This window comes from Mercurialis annua, linkage group LG3 (genome assembly GCF_937616625.2).
Source record: "Mercurialis annua linkage group LG3, ddMerAnnu1.2, whole genome shotgun sequence".
NCBI classification, from domain to species: Eukaryota; Viridiplantae; Streptophyta; class Magnoliopsida; order Malpighiales; family Euphorbiaceae; genus Mercurialis; species Mercurialis annua.
The window spans coordinates 70,351,153-70,375,708 of NC_065572.1; the positions used below are offsets into that span (position 1 = coordinate 70,351,153).

Here is a 24,556-nt window from a genome sequence, read left to right on the forward strand (position 1 = left end):
TCAATTATGTTGGTGATCAATGGCAAGCTAATGACCCTTATTCCGACATGTATGATCCGGGGTGGCACAACACTCCGAACTATGGTTGGAGCAACAATTGGGAGAACTTCAATGAAAACTTGAACTTTGATTCAAGCTATCACCCACATCAAAACCAATGGGACCTCAATTCCAATTTTGGCAATGAAGCACAACAATCACATGGTTTTCAACAAGATGAAATGTTTGATGAATCTAGCAAAATCGACAAGATCATGGAGTTGTTAGATAGAATGGAGGTACATTATGAAATTCAATCTACACATCTTCATAACCTAGAGTTACAAGTTGCTCGGTTAGCTAGTGATTTGAAAGAGACAACCCAAGAAGGTTTACTAGCCGAAATTGAAGCTACTCCAACACAACATGCTATGGCCATAGAGTTGAAAGATGATGATGCTTTAGTAGAACATCCTCCCATAAAGGTTCACATAGAGATTGAAAGAGAAAAGTGTGAGGATGTTGAACTTGAAGCTCCAATTTCCAAGCCACTTACTTGTCCCAAGAGCGTAAATGATGAAAGTGAGGAGAAATTTGGTATTACGGTACTCTACGAGGAATTCAACAAATCCTTTGATTATAAAGATCCATTCTTGGAGGGGTTTGATTCCGAGTATGACGGAAAGAATATCAAATATATGAAGATGCTTCATACTCCTTATGTTCTTTGTTATAGAGTACAAGCATACTCTATATTATTGGAGTTGTATTTGAAGGAGCCAACAAGGAAAAAGAGGGAGAAGATGCTACCAAGACGGCTTCCACATGTTAGGTTGTATTTTTAACAACCTTACGCGAAGAGTTTAGCTTTGGACTCCAACTAAAGCGCACTCGGGAGGCAATCCCGAGAGGTTCGATTTCTTTTCTTGTCATTTATCTTTTGTTATTTATTTTTAGTATTTCATTTATGTTATTTTGCGTTTAATTGAAAAAGATTTGATTCTCTAACCCAAACTCATGCAATTTTCATATATGTTTTATTTCTTAGCATTGAGGGCATTGCTTAGAAATAGTGTGAGGAGGGTTGGAAAATTGAATCTCGTTTGTGTTTAGATTGTTTTAGGATGTTTGTGTTATTTTAGGTTGGGATTTTGGTGCCTTTAGTGCATGAAGCCTTTGCTTAATTTTGTGAGCATGTTATCTAAGTTGAATAAAATGTTTGAACCGTATCAATTGTCGATTTTCCGGTTAATGAATGCTTAGAATGATGCTTATCGAGTTAACAATTTTGGGTGATGCTTGTCTAATGAAATGCCAATTGTATGACATGATTCGATAGGATTAGGGTGAACTCACTAGTGAGCAATTTTAACCCTCGATGCATGCTCGATTTAGCTTGATGCGGATTCATGATATGTATGCCATAAAATTGTGTAATTTTCAAAATTTGGGCATGCTTGACATAGTTGATGTAGCTTCTAGTACATGGCAAAAACACACATTTCTTTCATTGATTGAATATTTTGAGCCTACATTTCTTGTTGTGTTTTGCATACTTAGTCCTAGAACTTGCTCGGTGTCCGTTCAAGATTGCATTGTTGAATTTTTGACAATTAGATGAGTATGGCAATTAGGATTACACATTTCCTTAAACCACTTAAAAAGCCTACCCTTTTACCCCTAGATAACACAAACTTGAGCCAAAGACTTTTCTTGTTTTAACCCACATTTTCACACATTCAACCTTTCAACAATTTACCTCTTTGAACACCACATTTGACTTGATTGAATTTAATGTAGAAACACTTGATCTTAACTTGATGGAAAGAAAAAGAAAAGTGAACAAAATGCCTTAGTACAAAAGAAAGAAAATAAAAACAAAGAAAGAATAAAGAAAGTTTAGAAAAAAAGAGAAAAAGAAAAAAAAAATTGAATACAAAAGAATAAATAGAGGCATGAAAAAAAAGAGAAGAAAATGTTCACATTGTGCAAAATTCCAAGTTAGATCAATTTGAAATATTTTGTGAGTTAGTCATCAAGTTATTTGTTAAGCAACATTTTACCTTTCTACCTACCCTAACCCTTAACCCCATTACAACCCAATAAAGTCCATATGATAATTGTCGGAAACCGAACTAAGTAGTGGAGTCCGGACTATGAGCAAGCTTATGGTGACTTTGCATGCGTTCTTTTACACCTTGATCTTTTGAGCGAGTGAAATCTAGAGAGGATTGTGCCATTGCTTGAAACTTAAAGAACTATGCCATGCTTTGGCCATGTTAGCTTGTGATAGTTACATGTCCCGCATATGATAGCAACCTCGTGATGTAACTTGTTTGATAAAGTGCTTGCGTGATTGTAGTCTTAATGTCATTGGATCATGTCATTGAAATTGCATTCCTCATTTGTTTGCGTCACTCTTAGTTGTTGGTTCTTGAAGCATTTGTTCGAGTATTCATTGGTTGGAATGGGTGTTTGATACATGTTCAAATATTAGTTCATTAGTTAGCATGTATTCTTAAGTAAGTTTCATTTCTTGCTTGGGGACAAGCAAGGGTTTAGTGTGAGGAGGTTTGATAGGAGTAGAAATACTCCTATTTTCTATATCAGTTTTGGTCTTTCTAATATGCTTTTATTGTTATAATTGAGCTATTATAGGTCTTATTGTGTGTTTTAGTATTTCAGGTTAAATACATGGAAATCAATGAGTTTTTGGTTTAATTTGAGCATTCCGAAGGTTTCCGAAGTAAAGAGATGCCGAAAGCACATTTGCAAACCTGAAAATCTGACCCCGCTGCACTAATTGACGAATATGGACTAGCTAGAAGCTTCAAATGAATTTGTGTTCTTCATGAACGTTGAAGTAGACATCCTAATCTTTCCAATGGTTCAAGAATCAGCTCATTTGGAGGTGTCTACAAAGAGTTATGAAGTTTTGAAGTCAGTCGTTGCGCAGCAGAAATAGTGTCTCTTTCAAGACAAACTTTTGTGCATGTCTCGATCGAGAAGCATGTTCAGATGAGCTTCTCGATAGAGACCAGTGTTACAAAAGAAGCCGAGAGCATGCTAAAAATAGGGTCTCGATCGAGAAGCTTTCTTACAAAGGCTTCTCTATCGAGACATGAAGAAAAACCTGGAGAAAAAATCTTTTTGGGTCCGTGTGCTAGTGGGCCCATTTTTCCCTTTTGGCCAAACCTTTGTACTAGTGGATTTGTCATTTAGCCCCTTTTGGCTTGGCTATATAAAGCCTTTTATGTTTTTAGGGTAAAACATTCTACACTTTTAGCCTCAATCCTAATATAGTACTTTTTATTTCCTTTTGTAGAGATCTACAATTGTTTTTATTGTTCTTGAGAAGTAATTTCCAGATTTTAGTTTTCTTTATGATTTTTCTTCTACTACAAGTCTTATTATTTCAAGCTTCATTATCTAGTGAATACTCTTATTTACACACAAGCTCTACTTAAGGTAATTGTCTTTTACTCATTATGAATAGCAATAGATGTTTAATGTTTGTTGATAAATTAGTAATTCTTGTTATCTTCACCATGGTTGGCTAAACCCCATGTTTGGGGGTTAATTTGAATCTTAGTTGTGTATGATTGGGTTAGGGTTTTGGGGTTGTGTTGATTGTTCTAATTAAGGAGCCTAAAGCTTGCTTAGATTAGCTACCTAAGTATTGTTCTTAAATTAATTCTCACCTTGAGAGAGGGTTTATTAGTTGGATTTGATTAATTAGAGACTTAATTAGTAACACCATGAGAGTGGGTTAGTAATTAGGTGGCCTATGAGTTGTGAATTATTTGTTAATTGCCTCTATTTGCGTTTAGTGCTACGAGAGTAGGTTAAGCTCGTTTAGTCGCGGTTTTGTAGCTCTTTGAGGCTCGAGAGAGCGGGAGTTGCGGTCTAGAACACTCGGTCCTCGTTTAGAACCCTAAACCCGATACCCTTGATTGCATGACCTAGGAGGATTATTAGCTCCCAAACCTCTTTATCACTTGAATTTCGTTAATTATTATAGTGTTTACTCGTTTCTTTAAATTAGTAATTTGTTAATTCCTAGATTAGCATAAGTTTTTAGTAGTTGGTTGATTGGTTAATTAAGAAAAACACTTATTCTCTTGCTAAACGAATTGAAGATCAAAATCCAATTCACTCACTTTGAACCTCTCATCCTTGTGGGTACGATAATCCGGACTTATAGTCCACTATTTACAAGTTGGTAAGTAAAATTGCCAACAGTGGTCCACTTTGAGAAATTTTTTTGTCCCATAATTTTTATCCACTTTTAAAAAATAACTAACTTTTACATTTAAATTTTCTATATCACCCCTATTTAAAATTCACTAATTAATAAAGTGAAAGTAAATTGCATGTAAACTCTATATTAAATAAGGGTATTATAAGAAAAGTAAGTAAAATTTTATAAAATCTATACATAATAATTGCTTTTCTTAAACTGTGTGATAAAGGTAAAATGGACAACTCTTAATTATCAAAAAAAAAATGGACAACTCTATTGGGACGGAGGGAGTAAATACTTTAAAAAAATTAAATTAAAAATTAAATTACCTTTAAATAAATACACATGCTATGCAAAATAATAGTAAAAACTACAACATAAATAATAAAAAGAATTTTCTAATTTATATATATTTTTATTAATTAATTAATTAATTTTATTATAAGTTTTATATAAAAATTATATCAATTAAAGTAAAAAGAATTAAAAATTATACTCCCAAAAATTAATATAAATTTTATAATATGATATAATTATGTTAGTATATATTTTATTATATGATGTAATTATGTTAAATTAATGTTAATAGGTTTAACAAGTAATTCATAAATTTAAAAAATTACCAATATATACCTTCATATATGTTAATAATGAAACTTTGCATATAGAAAGAACAGAAAGATGACTCAAATATTATAAATGTTAGACAACATTTTATTAGATGGTAAATTTAATTTTTCTTACAAGCGCTTTCCATAAAATAAAAAAAGTTATTTTAATTATTTAAGAATCAATTTAATTTTATATTAAGTATTTTTACATCGTATATTTATATTAATAAGTCTTAATTGCGTAAAAAATCACAAATTTTAGCGTGTTTTGCAAATTTAATATAAACTTTCAATTTTGACAAATTAATACACAAACTTTTAATTTTTGGCAATTTTAGCACCAATCAATTTTCCTTCAAAAAAATGCTGATGTGTACACCGGAATAACCACTATTCCGGCGTCCAAATCATCATTTTTCTCTATTTTTTTTGAAGAAAAATTGATCGGTGCTAAAATTGCAAAAAATCAAAAGTTTGTGTATTAATTTGCCAAAATTGAAAGTTTATGTTAAATTTGCAAAACATACTAAAGTTTATGATTTTTTACGCCATTAAGCCTATTAATAATGAATATTAATGTCATTAATTTTTTATTTTATTTTATTTTTATATAAGAAAAGAATTATTATTGCATAACGTGATAAGATCTAATTACTATATAGTATTTAATTGAGATAAAGTAAAATTCCATGATTGATATAAAATAAAACAAAACCTAGATGTCCACAAAAGTTTAATATCCAAGAAAAACATATCTTTAAGCAGATAACAGAATTTCCTTATTTAAATTGATTTTTTTAAAAATAAAAATATTGGAAAAGAGCAAATTATTTGGGATTTTTTAAGCTAATAATTTGGCAGCTTCTAAGACACCAATTTAAGACCCCATCTTATCTAAAGTATGGATCATCTTCAATAACTTTTTTAAATGAGAAACATAACAATTAGAAAGAAACTATATTTATTCACATATAATATATACTGCTCAGTGCCAATTAGTGCTGATTTTCAAAAACATATAGTGCTTATATGATTTCACTCTCAAATTGCATTTGATTAGCAATTAATTACAAAATTTTCATCATAATCTAACAAATTTCATACACTAATTAACAATTTATTAGACAGCCAAACACCACATCTTATCTTATCCAAAGGACATATCATATGTATCTTCACAAAGCAATATTTAGGAAGAAACAAAAAATTAAAAGACCAGATATATCATTCACATACTGCGCTAGCTAGTGCTTTGATCTCAATCAACAACAATTAATTAGTACTTAGAATTAGTTTCTCTTAATTAATACTATTAAATACTGTTAATTGTAATTATGGTTTATATAGTATTATAAAAATAAAAGTATAAAACTGCAAAATTAGTAAATATAAAAGTGGAACCTTACCCTCCATACAGGTGGGAAGCAATTGAGATAGAGTGGGATCCACACTTAAAAAAATATCCAAACAATTCCTAATTATTTAGAGACTTTCCATTAATCATTGCATGTTCTCTGTTCAAGCACTCATGATATATACTAAGTAGCGGAGAAAGGATTTCAACATAAAAGAGACCAAATTATAATATATAATATATAAAATAGACAATAGACAATTTTAAAAATTAAAAAAGAGTTAAATTATTAAAAAGATAAAAAATATTAATATTAATTTTAACAATTTTAAAATTTAAAAAAAAAACATAACACTTCCATGCCTCTCCATCCCTCCGTCGCTGTATATAATAGTATATACAGATTTCTAGTCCCCATAATTTAGACTTAATATTAGATGTGGCTCCAAAAAGTATATGGATTTTTTTTTAACTTTTTAAATGAGTTTGGATAGGGTTACTTGCACTCTACATTTGTTGTTGTTCTTAAATAAATCTTTAAAAAGAATTTTAAATTTCCATAGTTAGATTTAATATTGTGGTAAAAGAATATTTTAAATTTTAAATTTCCAACTTAAATATAATATATTTTATTCTCATGATAATAAAAAAAATAGAATCCTAACACAAGTTCTAACCAATAAGCAGAACCAAATTATTTACAACTCTGGTCTAAAAATATTCCATCCTTTTAACTTCTTTTGACTATATTTTAATTTCAATTTATCCCAAATTCATCCTTTTAGCTTCTTTTGACTATATTTTAATTTCAATTTATTCCAATTTTCAATTTTTATTTTCGAATGTATATGTTTTTTCGACTCTTTCCACTTAAAAAAGATTAAAATATGTCCTCAATATTTGACATATATTCTAAATAGATCCTTAAAAAATCAATTTTCAATTTTTTTTATTAAAAAAAGAGATTTAAAATATGAAATTTAAATCATAAGATTTTAAACTATTATAGTTTTCTCCATCTAAGGTTTATTTTATCTTTCTCTAGCATTAAATTTTTCTTAATCCATTTACCAAAAAAATTAGTTTGAAACTATATATTATTGCGAAAAAGCATGTGCCAAAGTATCTCACATCGAATGGTTAAGAGAATACTAAATGATTTATAAGTAGAGGTTATATTATTTAGCACAACTAAATTAAATGTGTGCTAAGTATTATTAACCTACAATTATAAACCACGTAACATTTTCTTAAGGTTTAATGGAGTTAAAAAGCCAAATTTTTTTAATTTTTCAGTTATCTATTCAAACATTTTAAAATTGTAAATTTATTCTAATTCAATAAATTTTCTAAAATTCCATCATTTATCTACAAACTGGTTTATGTCTACAAGCAATTGAATGTGTAAAGTTGTTTTGTAAAAAAAGAAAAGGAATTGTCGATTTGTATGCCACGTGATTCGAATTAATTTCAACAATATTAAATTGATTTTGAAATTTTAAATAGATTTTCAAAAAATTTATCGAATTGAGATACATTTATAATTTTAAAAAATTTAACAGATATAAAAAAAATCAAAAAGATTTGACATTTTAATACCGTTAAATATTTTCTAAATTCAATGCGAGGTTCTCCTAAAGAGTTTAAAGTCCCTGCAATCAGAATAAAAAAGAAGAAAATAGACAAAGTGGCCCAATATAGCATGCAATGATGCAAATTGAGAGAGAGTGGGCCAATTGAAATAAAAATGATGGGGTTTTAACTTTCGAGTCATTAAACATTATTACAGCAAGAATCTACATATTCTCCACTATTCAGTTTTTGTTGTTTTGGTTATGGGGGTTTGCATCTGTAGCTCAATGGGATACATTTTATACACTACATGTAAAACCAATGCTACAACATTTTACTTTGAAATGGCAAAGGATCTCAAAAAATAAATTGGGTTAAATGAATAAAATCTTAGGGCACTCTCTTACCCAAATATTTTTAACTTAGGGTTAATTCCTAAAAAAATCACGAACTTTACACGAAGTTTTATTTTAATCATGAACTTTAAAAGTTGTCATTTAAAGGCATGAACTTTCATTTTGTTTCAAATCTATCGAACCAAAAATTGCTAATTCTATATACTCCAACTAAAAGATAATAAGATTTAATGTCGATTTATGATTTGGGTCTTTCATTAATGGTTTATTGAAAAATTTAGTCAACAAAAATACACTGAAATGATAGATTTGAAACAAAATGAAAGTTCGTGCCTTTAAATGGCAACTTTTAAAGGTCATGATTAAAATGAAATTTCGTGTAAAGTTCGTGATTTTTTTAGGAATTAACCCTTTAACTTATCACTTCTTTCAAATCTTAAAAACTTCTACTTTTAAGCACAATGGCTATAATTTTTAGGTCTAATAGTGCTAAAAAAAACATGTTTTTATAATTTAAACCAAATTTCTTATTTTTTTTAATTAATTATATTCTGATTTTATTTTTCACTGTAATTCTATCGAAATTTTCAAAATCGAATTATTTTTTCCCACATGGCATATGCCATAATAGAATTTTTCCCACTTGGCTTGATGGTACGAAAAAGTCAAACATACTCGATATATTGTCCAAAATTAACCTAAATTGATAATTTCGTAGCAATTGTATCCAATTATTTTAATCAAATTAATTATCTTAATTTTCAGTTGAATTAAATGCTAACTCCATAATTAAAAAAATTCAATTTTTTAGAATTCTAAAATTTAATTCATAATCTAAAAAATAAACATTTGGTTTCTAATTTTAAATTCTTTGATTTTTGTTGGTTGAAGCAAAAAAAACAAGTTTGAAGTTAAAAGTATCATAAAAGTCAAATAAGACAAATTTATTAGGGTGAAAGATTGACATAATTAAAATGATTGAAGTAATAAATATAATTACAATGAAACTGTCAAATTTAGGTAAGATTCTAGCGTGGCACAGTTAGATGGATAAAATCAAATCAATTTTGAAAAATTAGATATAATTGCACCAAGAAGATAAAACTAAAAATATTAAAAAATTTAATTTAAATTACGAAAACACATAAAAAATATTTTTGGTACTACTGAATCTATATTTTAATATTCTTAAAACGAAAAGATTTCGTGTGATTTCAGACTAAATATTACTCCCTCCGTTCTTTTTTAGTTGTCTATTTAGCCAATATTATACATATCAAGATAGTGCTTCTTTTGTCTTAATTTATAGAAGAAAATACTAATATAGCCCTATTAAATAATAAATGTCTTTTAAATTAAGATATAAAGTCATTTATTAGGGATGGGTAAACTTGGAAGATATTAGCTAATATCACATGAGATTGTTAAATGGACAACTATTTATAGACAAATAAAATTGGCTAAATGGACAACTAAAAAAGAACGGAGGGAGTACTTCCATGACAATCGGTATTTGATTTATTATAAAAGTATGTAAATTATATGAGATCTAATTTTTTTTTTTTGGTAATTGAAGAGAGGAGTGCTTGTGACCGAATTTGAACCCATAATCTAGCAATATGTCTAGCGCATTTGATTTATCTCATTAGTAGACCTAATTTATTTTATTCTTTAAGAATTTAATAATAATATTTTCGGGGAGTACTGGATGTATGAAATATCTACATTAGCAGCACGTAGTATTAAATGCATGCATTATTGAATTATGGAATCCATTCACTAATTTTAAGAAGATTGGAAAGCTTCTTTTGCAAATAAAATGACAAAATTCATACTATTGCTATAAGCTTGGCCTGTCATCCACAATCTAAAAGAAAACAGAGTTTGTGCCAACTTGGTGAACTCATCTCTCTATAATCGCACTCTCATTTTTCTCTACAATTAACCTAAATCACAGCCTTTAAATTCCTTTATTTTTTTTAAAAACAAGCCTTACTCTTAAGTTTTGGATAAATATCTACATGACCCCTCAAAAAGTGTATAAATAATTGTAAAATGAATGCTTCTAACGTCATGGCATTTTTCTTTGGATAATTAGATATATCTAGACGTCCCTTCATTTCAAACTCTGTATGGATTATAAAGCGCAATCTTTTTGTTTGAGTTAACTAGCCCTTTGTCTAATATATACTATTTGAATTTGTATTCTTTTCTGAATTATTATTTTATGCTGCTGCTGCTTCTCTCTCTCCCCTCTTGATATATAATTACTATAATAACTTTTATTATGATATAATTAATTAATAGTGAATCAAGTAAATATCACATAACATAACAATCTGTATTATTGAATTAATATATACTCCCTCCGTCCCGTTTAAGAAGTCCCATATTCTATTTTGGGATGTCCCATTTAAATAGTCCCATTACTATTTTTAGAGTACTTTTCCATTGAATACCCCATTTTACCTTTATTTTAGTTATCTTAAAAGAGTTCTATGGAAAATTTCACTATCATTAATAGGGGCAAAACATGAAAAAACATGAAAAGACAAGAATAATTAATGTTTTCTTAATTTGTGTGTAAAGTCAAATGGGACTTCTAAAGTGGGACGGAGGGAGTATATAATTATTAAAATTAGATTTCAGCTCAATTTATTTAAATTATTACAAATTAAATAACTAATAATATGTAAATAACAAACAACACTAAAAATAATAATTTAACTATACTAATTGTTAAATTTAATAATTATTAAAATTAAGCTTTACAACAAACTATATATAGTTATAAAATTATGCAATGGATCATATAAATAAAATTAACGTGCATAGAACGTACTAATTAATATATATATATGTGTATATATATATATATATATATATGATTTGTGGTTTTAAATAAATGAATTAGTAATTATACTTATAGCAGGTATTAATCTATAATTTTTCATTTTTTTAAGCCTCACTAGAATTAAAAACTGAGGATTGAAGCTTTAATAAATAGAATGATTATCAGTAAACATACAAATTAATTTATGCAAATAATGATAATAATAAAAATATATGTAGTATAGTAGAAGACTTTTATTACAGTTAGGTAAAAATTTGCTATCACAAATTGTAAAAAGCAAATATTGAGGTGTTATTCAGTCTATCGACACACACCTTCTCCAGTTAATAGTTATCCCTTGAACTGAACCTCAAACCCTATAGAGAGAAAAAGAAAACGCAGCTTATCGCAAGTAGACCATACCATTTATGTCTGCATTTTTGGCATTAATCACTTTGTGCGATAATATAGCCATGCACTACTCCCACGCTTTATTTTTTAACAAAATTAATATAAAACATTTACATTATTTTATTCAAAGCTAATAGATCTTCAATCGTCACATCTCATCATCACAAATTAATCTGCCCATAAAAGAATTATCAAAAAATTAAAAGATACGTTTGTGACATGCTGCTGAGATCATCAAACTTTTTATGCCTATTTCGATTTCTGCCATCAACATAATTTGTTCCACTTGGATTATAAAAGCACAACCTCATGATTTTGATAACAATATGAAATAGTCGTAGTGAAGTTTTTGACATTCATATATATCATAAACATTAATTTATTACTACAAAATAATGTTATCTATCTTTATTAAATTCATCATCCATGCACGCTATTCTTACTATATTATATAATTAATTATATGTAGAGACATCATATCCTTCCTTTTTATCTCATTTTATGGACGTCATAAAGAAGTAGCTTTCTCCTAAAGTATCCTACAATCATTTAAGGGTAATCACATCTAGGGGGATACTTAATTAGCATTATCATCGGACTGATTAGACACTAATTGCGTTTATATCCTCTTCCCATAATATAAAGATCTTAACACTCATCATTAACATTATACAAACAGGGTAATCGTTTTTAATCATTTTATTCTTCATGTACCCTTTCATATTAGTGACTCGAACAATTTATAGATAGTAAGTTATAAAGTCTATATGAAAATAATTCATGAAGATTAAGTTCAAATCATAATCCATTCGACAAAAGTATTCAACATAATTCAAAAAAAGAAAATTGGATAATTTGATTACCTAAATCACTAAACATTTCAATTATTTCATTTTGGTTATGAAACTTTCATTTATTCTAATTTCATAAAAAAATAGTTTCCTTTCAACAAGACTTTTTTTTTATTTCAAGCCAAATTATGTGTATGAAAAAATCGATGTTTGATTATTCATGCCAAATTATATTTTATTATTGAGCAAATTACTCTGAGACCTCCACATATATCATAATTCTCATTTTGGTCCCTCTTATTTAAAAATCAAATGATTTAGTCCCTCATTTTTGTTTTTGTCAATGATTTGGTTGACTAACACCAGAAACAAAAGAGAGAATAAATTGTTGATAGAATTAAAAGTGAGGGAACAAATCATTTGATTTTTAAAGAAGAGAGACGAAAGTGTGCATTATAACAAATGTGAGAGGTTTTAAAGTAATTTGATTATTTTTGCCAAATTATACTTTATTATTTTTTGTAAATACATAAGCTGTAAGCAAAAATAATTCGATATTTATGTGTTTAGTAAACAAAATACTTTTTTGTTAAAATGAAACTAAAATTATATTAATCATCAAAATCAATTAAATAAATTAAAATTTTATTACCAAAATAAAATAATGACAAAAATATGGTGACTTTAGAAATTAATTACCCTAAATAAATTACAGTATAATCGTGTATATCGACCAATTCTGCATCACATTATGTTGTAGGAAATTCACTATTTTAATCCTGAATTTAGATAAAATCGTTTTTTTCTTCTCAATTTTCTTTTAAAATATTCTTTCCCTATGATTTTAAGGTATCAGATAATTGAAATTCTTCTTATTAGAGGATTCAAGTTAAAATAATAGGGAAACCACACAATTTTTAAGTTACAGAAAATAATGATAATAATAATTTTAATTTTAATTTAATTTCAGAGAATAATAGTAAAAAAATTACTGATGCACATATTGCTCGTTGTTTTTTTTATTATTTTGAGTGCCTATTTTACTTATATATATATATATATATATTAATCTACTGATTTCGTATATATATATATATATATATATATACGAAATCAGTAGATTAATAATATACAATTATAATATTTAATAATATTAATAATATTAATAATTGATATTTATGTATATTGTTTAAAATATGTGTTGTTACTTATTACCGTATTCATCAAATTAATTCCGCTGAATATATAAGTAACTAAACATTTTATACTATTTTAAGTTTTCATAATTATTTTTTTGTTTTTATTTATATGTGTCTTTGTTTTTTTAATTTAACCTTTATTTTTCTTAACTCATTTTATTTATTTTGAAAATGAAAAGGAGGTTTTTTTGTCTCTGCCTTTCAATATTTATATCTTTGGTTCTATTGGTTTATAGCACGTGTGTGGCAGTCATGTTTTGGACCTAATGGAGCTAGCTGTAACTATCATTTCCTTAAATAGTAAGAATTTCGCATGTAGAAAATAAAAATTAAAGAAACCATAAGTTGACTTATAACATTTATTTTAATTTCTTGAACAAACATATGTTACATAAAACTAGAATTTAGCTTATAATATTAAAATGAACATTAACGCTAATCAGAAGATATTAATTTGACATGACATATTTAGCCTTACAGCATAGTACGTACATGACACGACCAACTTATACAATGATAAGCAAATTAATCTAAAAATAAATTAAAACTTCCATTAAATTAAAACTTTCATTAAATTAACTGTTAAGCTTCCATTTCTTGCTTAGGGTTCTTTGTTTCTTCCTTAGTAATGACTTGTTGGATTTCATAAACTTCATGTCCGTTGCTTACATTCAGCTTTGAGGCCACCACTGCGGTGTTTAGCTCCGAGCAGATTGTTGCACTCAGCTTTGCAACATCGACTATGTGCTCGGATAATTCTTGAAGTTTCGGGTCGCGAACCGGAGTTTTCAATGATTTTTTGTAGATCACATAAAGAATCATTTGTAGGATTCCAAAGAAAAATCCAAGAATATTTGGAATCTGGTGATGCCAAGAAAATATATAAAAAAATAGGAGAATGTTAATTGAAGGGGACAATTAATAAACATAATTACTTTATAAAAATAACTTTTGAAGATTGTAAAAAGCTTTGGACATATAAACAAATAGCTGAAATATTAATAAATTAACATGCAATATAGATTGTACGTATTGCATGTATAGATAATAAACTAATTACTTACATAAACATAAATGTCTTTTTTAAGATAGCCAAAGAAGAACCACATGACTGCACTTAAGGTGAGGAAAAACGATAATGAGATTGGCATGAACTCAACACTCTTAGTCTTGATCACTTTTCTCTGAAATTCAATTAGAAAAAATAAATGAATATGCATTAATTATCACTATAAATATTAAGATTCAAACTCAAGATCAAAATTAAGGAAAAATACTGACCATGATTCCAAGAGGTGCAACAAATACACACAGTGCAAATATCATACAAATCCATCCAAGAACATCAACTCGTTTTCTTCCATTTGTTAAAAAAAGAGTAAATATCGCAATCATTCCGAACCCAAAAACGTTGAAGAAGAGTATCAGTTTGGCAGTGAACATCTGCAACAAATTTTATTTCAACGCGTTAGCGGGTGGCATTTCGTTTCCATTTCGAAAATGTTTAATTTTATTCTATATCGATAAACTTTAAGGAAAGTAGGGTTTCTTGCGACGTACTCTATCTTTGCGATCGGCGTAGAAAAGGTAAACAGAAAGATAGCCAACTTGCATGAACAAAGTGAAAGAGTTGATGGTGATTAAAAGAGTGGCATTGTCATCAAAAAGTGCATAGAACAACCACAGCATAGCACTGAATAGTGCAATCACATAAGGAATCGACTGAAACCCTTCACTTGTTTTCTTCTTGCAAATTTGGTAAAAAGTTGGCCTGTCATACATTGATTTTCATTAGTATAAAACTAGTAAAATAATTAAACCAACTACAGTTAATGCATAATTAACAATCAAAATTAGCTGATGACTCACAGAGGAGCAAGGCAGACCATGGAAGAAATGATGTTAGCTACAAAAAAGAAAAAAACAGTGCAAAATTAGTTTACTGATAGTAAAAATGATCAAATTCAGAATCAAGATTCTAATGAAGAAGTTGAAGAAATAATATACCTAAAACACCAAAAACGAACTCTAAAGTCAAATGGAAGGCCATTTTTTAGTACTACTCTTTTTTCTTTCTGAAGCTATATGTTGTGGATTGAACAATGAGTGAGAATCATTTATATAGCCAAGGAAAAGGAATCTAGCAGTCAAGTTGCAGATATGCATAATTAAAGTACATACAATAATTTTAAATAAAACAGTGAGATTGTAATATAATTTTAGAATTTGGTAAATTCCAGTTGGGGGCAGTAGGGTTTGTAATTAGATTGGGATGATGGAAATGGCTTTCAAGGGCTAAAGGGCTATAAATAACTACATATAGTAAATTCTTCACCAAGGTAAACTCCTTCTCTCAACAAAGTAAACCTACTTGTTGGTACCATTCCTGGTACGTGCGCAAATTGGATAGGGTCCCACATAATCTTTCTGATGTGTCACCCACTAAGTGGTTTAAAGGGTTACAACTCATATTTCAGTTCTAGAGGACTTCCCTGCACTTTCATTAATTTCATCTCTCAGATATTTGTATTCATACATTCATGTATACACAAATAGTTGTACATAGACATTCATACTGATAATTATAAAAAAAGACATTCAGACTGATTTCATGTCAAATTGAGTCTTTATGTAAACTTATTAAACAACAAAATTTTGTTTTGTACTAAAATAAAATAAAACGAAAGTTTAATAACCGTAAAAGTTTAATTCCCATTATCGATGTGATATAACATATGGTATGGTATTATGGTGTGCATTGCAAAGTAATACAACTTGTTTTGAAATCACTTATAATTAATTTGTTGATTGTAATTTTGAAGTTTAGTGCCTAAATTATGAAATAAAGTTTTATGATCAAAACAAAATAACGCAACACTTTAGTGATAACGAAAAATTAATTAATACACTAAATTTCCTATACCTTTTAAATGAATTTGATGTTATTGCATAAAAAAAACATTAATCTTGTATAAGTTTTCTTTTACTCCAATGCAAAGAGATCAAGACCGTATAAAATTTAGGTAGTAGTCTATAATCCAAAATAACTTAATTAGTTTATTTTTTCCTATGGTATAAAGATTATCATTAGTACTACTAGATATATTAAACTTAGTTCTAAAGTTATATCTAGAATCTTAAAGTTGTGAGTTAAACAGTAGTTTGGTCGTAACCTATACCAGTTGTTTATTAATGAAAAAGATTAGGGTTTGGTCGTAACCTATATCATGTAACATCGTGATATTGGGATCCAATAATTAGCGAGTTCAACCAACTATTAGTAGTAAACCAAGTTGGCTAGGCCCAGAAGGATTCAAAAAAATTTACCTGATTTTGTTACAGAATATACTGTGGATTAACTTTCTGATGTGTAATCGCACTGTGATGCTATATTACTAATTATACATACATTTCATCAGCTTCACATGCATATACCATTCATCATCATATCTCTTTTGGTATTTAAGAAGCAATCCAAGGGTTGAGAAACGAGCTCATAATTAATCAGCTAGAATCTTAAAAGAAAAAAAAGCTAAGTTTTCCTAATTGGACTGTATTCTTTAGCCGGCATTCCCTATTCATGATCCGGTGTTTACTGTTAAAATGTTATTAATTAATATAATATTGGAAACTTAAAACATAGATTATTAGTTTTTAAGAAGTACATAATTAATCAAATCAAAGTTGTCAATGTAACCTCTCACGCGAATCCTGTTGATTTTATTGATTCTGGGGTGGGTTTTTTTACCCTATAAGAGCAAACAAATTAAGATCAGATGATTAAGCTTTTAGGCCTAAAACGGAGGAAAGACTAATTTATTTGCAAGTTTTTGAAACAGTGTGTTATGTTCAATTTAGATAAATAATTTGAACTGCCTTGAAAGATGGACACATAAACTAAATTTCCTCCATTTTGCTCAAATCTAGTCACATGTATGACACATAAATAAAATAATAAAATAATAATTATATTAAATTAAAATATACTTATATATCATCCATCTAAATGAACTTATAAAAAATAGAGAAATTTAGAATTTGTGAGGGGCTAAACCCATCTACAGGCCCTTGTACTATATCATTTTTATTCAGAGACTGGAGGAACAAAAATATTGTAAGTAGAGGGATTGAAAAAAACTAAAAAAGAATCTGAAAATCAAAAATTATTTAAATAGAGAGACCTGAAAAACAAAAAAAATAGTACAAGAACTTTTTGAATAAAAATGATATAGTATAAAGGCTTTTAGATGAGTTTAGCCTTTGAGGGGAGCCATTCCCGATATTATAAATAACATAAAATTTTGACCGGTTTAACAATAATATATGTATTTATTTTTTAAAAATAACAACCTGGTTTGTCCATTTTATAAACTGGAATGATTACTCTTAGAATGTTTCTGATTCAACATAGAGTATTTGTGTGACTTTACTTGATTAGTCAAGTTAGAAAAGAGATTAAATTGAAGTTTGAATTTAAATTTATGAACTCTTAAAGTTGTGATAGATAATCTTATTTTCACTTGATTTTTTATTTAAATTTAAGAAGGATTTTGTGGTTTTAAAATGAAAATTATGTGTATATTAAATTGATAGTTAAATATATCGCTAATTAATAAAATTAACGAATCAAATTTTCATAATTATTTTTGATAAATTTTTATCATTTCATTTAAAGATATGAATATATATAAAATTATATTGTCTATGAAGTGGAGAAAGGTCATGTTCATATTTGATTTCTCTAATAAAAAATGCTAAATTTATTCTTTTTGTTAATTTTTGTTTTTATTTTTCATGTATGAATGTAATAGTAGTAGTATATGTGCGTTTCTTTAATTGTTTCAACTTTCAACATTGATAGATAATCTGTTTCTTGTATAGTAATGTGTGATTATGCCTCTCATAGATGCATGTTTTAGCCTTTAGGCAATACTTAAGTCAAACTTTATTCCCTTAATATTTGGTGATCCTTAATTTAAAAGGAAACTGCAAAAGAGGGAAAGCAAAAAAGAAAATTAACAGCGCAATCCAATGGATTCTTAATTATTTTTTCACTTTCCTGGTATATATATATTTATTATTTAGGCTTAATTACTTAAAAAAATCCCACCTTGAAACATTTTTTTGTTTATACCCTGACCTAGGAAAAAGTTCATTTGTACCCTTTTTTTGATTTTTCGTTTTCAACTATACCCCAAAATTTTATTTTTCGACAATTTAATTAATTAAAGGATGAAAACATTAAAAATAATTAAATAGAAGGGTTATATCATCTTTTTTCTATTTGAAAAAATACAAATTAGTTAAAAAATGAAGGATTATTTTAAGCTTTTTTCTAAATAAAAAAGTTCAATTTAGTGCTTTAAGGTAGAGTTGAAAACGAAAAATCAAAAAAAGGGTACAAATGAACTTTTTCCTAAGTCATGGTATAAACGAAAAAATATTATAAGGTGGGGGTTTTTTAAGTAATTAGGCCTATTATTTATTGAAAGTTGCCTATTATATGAAGGAATATTCATTCAAAGGTCATTTTTTTATCATTTTAGTAACCGACAGATAAAAATACGATTTTTATCTCGCAATTTTGAATACTTGAACGGTCAATTCTTTATTTCTATATTCATATTCATTATGAATAACTAATAATAATTATGAATAACTACTACTAATAATGAAAACAATAAAAAATTAATAACCAAGATTCCACTAGTTTACTAAATTCCTATGCATATCCTAAATTTCTGTTATGTGAGCCCGCTTAGCAAATGCGATAAAAATGCTTAACTTACATTCAGTCAAAAAAAGATAACTTTTAATTACATTCAGTCAAAAAAATATTAACTTTAACATTTGACTTAAGGAATATATTAAGAGGAATGATAAAAAAATTTGGTCATATTAAAAATACAGTAATTTTTATGTTTAAGTTATTTAGATTTAAAAAATTATTAAATAAATAAGTCACCATAAAATGTTAATTTGAATAAAGTCTATACTACGCTATTTCCTATTTTATTTATAACTTTACATTGTCTTTTTGTCCTTATATTTTTTAGTTATTATTTTTTGGCTTAATCACCAAAAAAACCATCACCTTTTAGCCCCTTTTCAGTTGCACCCTGACGTTGCAATTTTGTCAGTTGCACCCTAATTCGCACCTTTGGTTTTCAATTCCATCCTCAAAATTAAATTGGACTTTTTTCACTCGGGAAAAATTCATAAAAAACCTTATAAAGTACTCGTTTGAACTCTTTTCCACATAAAAAGTTAAAAATGGATGACTTATTTTAACTTTTTTCAAATAAAAAAGAGATCAATTTAGTACTTGAGGGTGGAATTGAAAACCAAAAGTGCGAATTAGGATGCAACTGACAAAATTGCAACGTCAGAGTGCATTTGAAAAGGGGCTAAAAGGTGGGGGGTTTTCTGGTGATTAAGCCTTATTTTTTTATGATAAATACTTATTTTAATTTTAAAAATATTTTTTTTCATTTTTTAATGATTTATTTTTTGTAGATTTTTTTTGGTGTTTTATATTTTTTATCATATTTTTTATAGTGTATCTATGCTATTTTATAGTTTTTGTAGTGTTTTTATGGTGTATACCATATAAACACTGCAAATACACCATAAACACTGCAAATACATCATAAATATACTAAAAAAGGATAGAAATACACTAAGAACATAGATACACACTGAAAACCACCAGAAATACACAATAACGTAAATACATGACAAAAACACTACAAATACACCATAAATTAATTCATTCTTCACAAAATCCGTAGCACTAAAATAAATAAAGAAATCTAATTAAGAGAAAAATAAAATAATTATATGAATAATATAATATTTTATAAACAAGAAATCATAGATCTACAATAATTTATTTATAAAATGTTTAAATCGTCAAAAAAAATCTAAAAACGATTTTGAGAAATCCATAGCGCGAAAAGAAGAGATGAACGGAAAAGCGCAAACGTAAGATATGAATAAAAGCGACCGGAAAAGATGAAAAACCTATCAGAAGTAGACGAACAGAAGCGCGAACGGAAAAACAAACAAAAGAGACAAACGGAAAAGCAACCGGAAGAAACAAACGGAAAATCAAACGAAAAAGAAAAAAAAGAGAGAATTTTGAAAGAAAGAAAGAAAAGAGAGTGTGACTATACAAAAGTTGAACCTAAAATGAGATAAAAAAAATTATATATAGTAGGTATTTTTGTAAATATGTTTGTTATTAGTGTAGAGTGGGAAATTATGAAAATAAGACAAATTTATTATAAATATGTTATAGAATGAGATATTTTGAAAATAATTAATAGGTAGTTTTAAAATTTTAAAATAAGAAGGAAATACAAATGTATGATATCTTTCCATACTTATTAATAAACCTATAGGAATAGTTAATCAATTTTTATTTTATTTTAATTATTTTTAATAAATAAATGACCATACATATAATTATAATTTACTTTAAAAATAAATAAATAAATAAACATCTAAGAATAATATTACGAAGAATTAACTAAATGTGATTGTACTTTTATATTTAAATAATAAATAAATGATCGCAAACTTTAATTTAATTAAATTAAAATTTAAAAAGATAAATAATTTAAAAAGATAAATAATTTAAAAAGATAAATAATCTCCGTACTCTATAAATTTTTAAATTAATGTGTAACGACTATAATTTAATTAAGTAAACATGTTAAAAAATTAAAATATAAATAAATAAATGTGTAGTTATTTTTATCTATATTTTTATATATAATTAAAAAAATGAAGAAAAAGATATTGAAGATAAAGAAAAGGCTTAAATGCATAAAAAATCACCAACTTTCGCGTGTTTTTGGTATTTAACACAAACTTTTAATTTTGGCATAAAAATACACGAACTATCTGATTTTTGCAATAATAGCACGAACATCATTTTGGGCATAAAACGACACCGTTTTCCCCATAAAACGACACCGTTTTTGCCTTAAAACGACATCGTTTTTTGAAAAAAATGCAAACTTGGTCTTATATGCAAAAATTTGATAGTTCATGTATTTTTACCCCAAAATTAAAAGTTCGTGTCAAATACCAAAAATACGCGAAAGTTGGTGATCTTTTGTACATTTAAGCCTAAAGAAAACTCTCACGTTTATATACAGTTACGTGCATTTTCGTTAATTTAAATGCAAACACTAGTTGTAATTACACACTATTAGCCAACCCAATAATGTTTTCAATGCTACGCCGCCCAAGTTTACAAATTTCAAAACCAAACAAAATTGAGAAAATAACAAAACTATACAAAAAGAGGAAGAAAATAACAACAATGCTAAATTTGTTGAAATATTACATGAGCACCTCAAAAAAATGAAAGTTTACATTTAATACCTACTCAATGAAAATGCAACACATGGCACACACAAAACAAATGCTAAAAGGTCAAAAACGCGTCAGAATAGTCAAAAACGCGTCAGAAACGCGTCTGACATGCGCCTGACACGCGTGTCAGAACTGTGTTCAGTCACGCGTCATTTTTTCAAAACTATTCAACCATGTATCATTTATGTATCTGTTATGTATCGAATATGTATCAAAGGACATATCTGATTATTATTTTTTCATATTTCTAAAACAAAAATAAATAAATATATTATTAATATATATTATTTATGTGTTTCTAAGGTGTATATATAATATATTTTAAATTAAAAGATATATGTATCACGTGCTTTAAATAAAAATTCACGCATCAACTATTATCAATAACATTATGTTACTATTCACTATAAATTGAAGCATAAAAGTAATAAGTTATGAGATGTATATATAATATCAAAATGCTATTAATATTATTTAATATATTATTGTCTTTGAGGTGCATATATAATATATTTTAAATTAAATATACATGTATCACATATTTTAATTGAAATTCACGCATCAATAACATCTTTATATGTTACTCGATATAAATATTTTTAGTATACATGATATATACACACACAAAAAACTAATAATATTATCCACTTCATCATCATGAAAATATATATTTTTTCTTTATTTGCAACAATTTCTCATTATGCGTCTATACTATTTCTAATATGTATAAAATATGTATCATATATGTATAGTGTTTGTATTTAAGTTGTATAATTAACGCATTAAATATATAATTTACGGATAATTGAAATGTGTATATAACATATATTAAAATAAAAATATGCCACATACTCTGTAAATTGTATACAATATTTATTAATGATACGTATTAAGGATATATTTATCATGTTTTAATTGTATATGAAAGATGTATCTAACAAATACATCTAAAAGACATATATTAAGGATGTATATATCATGTATAAATTATATATCAACGACGTATCTGTTTCATACATTTTAAAAATATATATATCATATATATAAATTATTTACCAGAGATAAATCAAATATGTATACAAAATATATATGCAATACAATGTAATAAAATTTTCGATAAGTCTTTGAGATGTATAAAAATATTAGTAGTAAAACTTTAAAAAAAGATACAATAAGAAAAAGGTTCCGAACAACGAATATGTATCAAATATATATTGTAAATGTATTGGATATGTATTCGAATATTTTTTTAAATATCTTTTATATGTATCAAATATTCATTGGTTGATTTAATTAAATCGATAAAAATAAAAAATAAAAAATTAAAAGTTTAATTAATTCAATTAATTAAACTTCAATTTACTACATCTAGTTCACTTTTCGATCCAAGATTAAAAAAAAGATTAACTCGTCTATGCGTCGAATAACTATTTTTTTAAATAATAAATTTATAATTATCTAATATATATATGAGATGTGTCGAAAATGTATTAGAGATGTATTGAAAATGTATCAACGATATATTCGTTATATAAAAGTTAACAAAATTTTATTTAAATTCACCACATCATAATTTTTTTAATTTTTTTAATATAAATAAAATTTTTTTTGTTCAATCTATTTTATTTTAACTACAATAAATATATTATACATGTATCATACGTGTATCCACTATTAAATTATAACAATTGTACTAAATATATATCAAAATTATTAATGCAATTATTATCATCAATTACATGACTCTACCTCATTATCCTTTGATGAATCCCTTTAAAATACAGGATTAAAAATTATAAAAAAAAATATTTTTCTTCTACTCAAATTTTGAATTCAGGAACTCACTCTCTCTAAGGCTAAATGTGCAGGCAGAAAGTGTAATAATTGGGATATTTTCACAGTTGCAGAGTTCAACCATGTACCCATCTGGGTCATGGAAAAATACCTGATCAACTATGTTACCATTATCTTCCACTACCGCTGTTACATATCTCATTCACATTTCTTGTAGCCTCTTTTTAACGAGTCCAATATCAGTGAACTGTAAAAATAATTCATTTCAATTCTCCACATGTATACGTATTACAATTTTTATATCAACAAAAATTATATTACTTTTTGAATTAGGTATAAAAGATTGAACAAAATCAAAGTTGTAATTTTAGACAAAAATACATTCTCAAAATGAACATTTTTTGCTTATTCATTCTCTAAGTAGAGATCACAGAAAATGATTGGAGCGTTACATATAAATTAAAGCTAAAATAATAGAAAATTATTGAACAAATTGGAATTTAAGAAAAAAAGAACAAATATATCAAATTTAAAAACAAACTCTATTTCTACTACAAACACAACAAACTTTTCAAATGGATTCCACTCAAGAAACCAACCCAGAAGAACAACAACAATTTCTCACCATTATTTCCTCTCAATCTCAATCTCCATTTTGCAACCGCTTCACTTTCATTATCCCTCTCCACAATTCTCCCCACCCATTTCTTCAACCAACCCAAAATATCATCTTTATTCTAACCCATCAAAGCCAGAATCTCCACTCAAGTTTCATCTCTATCCCACCTCTCACTCACTTCACAAACACTCCACCACCCACGCCTCTCCTTCATTTCCACCATCTTCGCCAACCCTCTCCACCGCACTCTCTCCTTAACCACGCGCCGCCCCTCCGACCCTTCAAACGCCGCCGCCATTCGTCGAGCTTTCATCGTCTGGCTACACAATGACCTCCGAGTCCATGATAATGGGTCTCTTCAATGTCTGTCTCACCCATCTACTTCTTTGACTTGAGAGAGTACAGGAAA

General features: G+C 27.3%; 1 protein-coding gene across 1 annotated transcript; it reads right to left on the minus strand.

The window, feature by feature from the left end:
* Positions 1-13,694: 13,694 nt before the first annotated feature.
* LOC126674184 (bidirectional sugar transporter SWEET10-like) lies at positions 13,695-15,461 on the minus strand. The gene is made up of 6 exons (XM_050368590.2): positions 15,357-15,461; positions 15,219-15,255; positions 14,910-15,120; positions 14,631-14,792; positions 14,414-14,533; positions 13,695-14,210 (listed from the first exon to the last, which is right to left on the minus strand). Exons 1-6 carry the CDS (start codon positions 15,397-15,399, stop codon positions 13,932-13,934), a joined length of 852 nt encoding a protein of 283 aa, XP_050224547.1. The 5' UTR covers positions 15,400-15,461; the 3' UTR covers positions 13,695-13,931.
* Between the last annotated feature and the right edge of the window lie 9,095 nt (positions 15,462-24,556).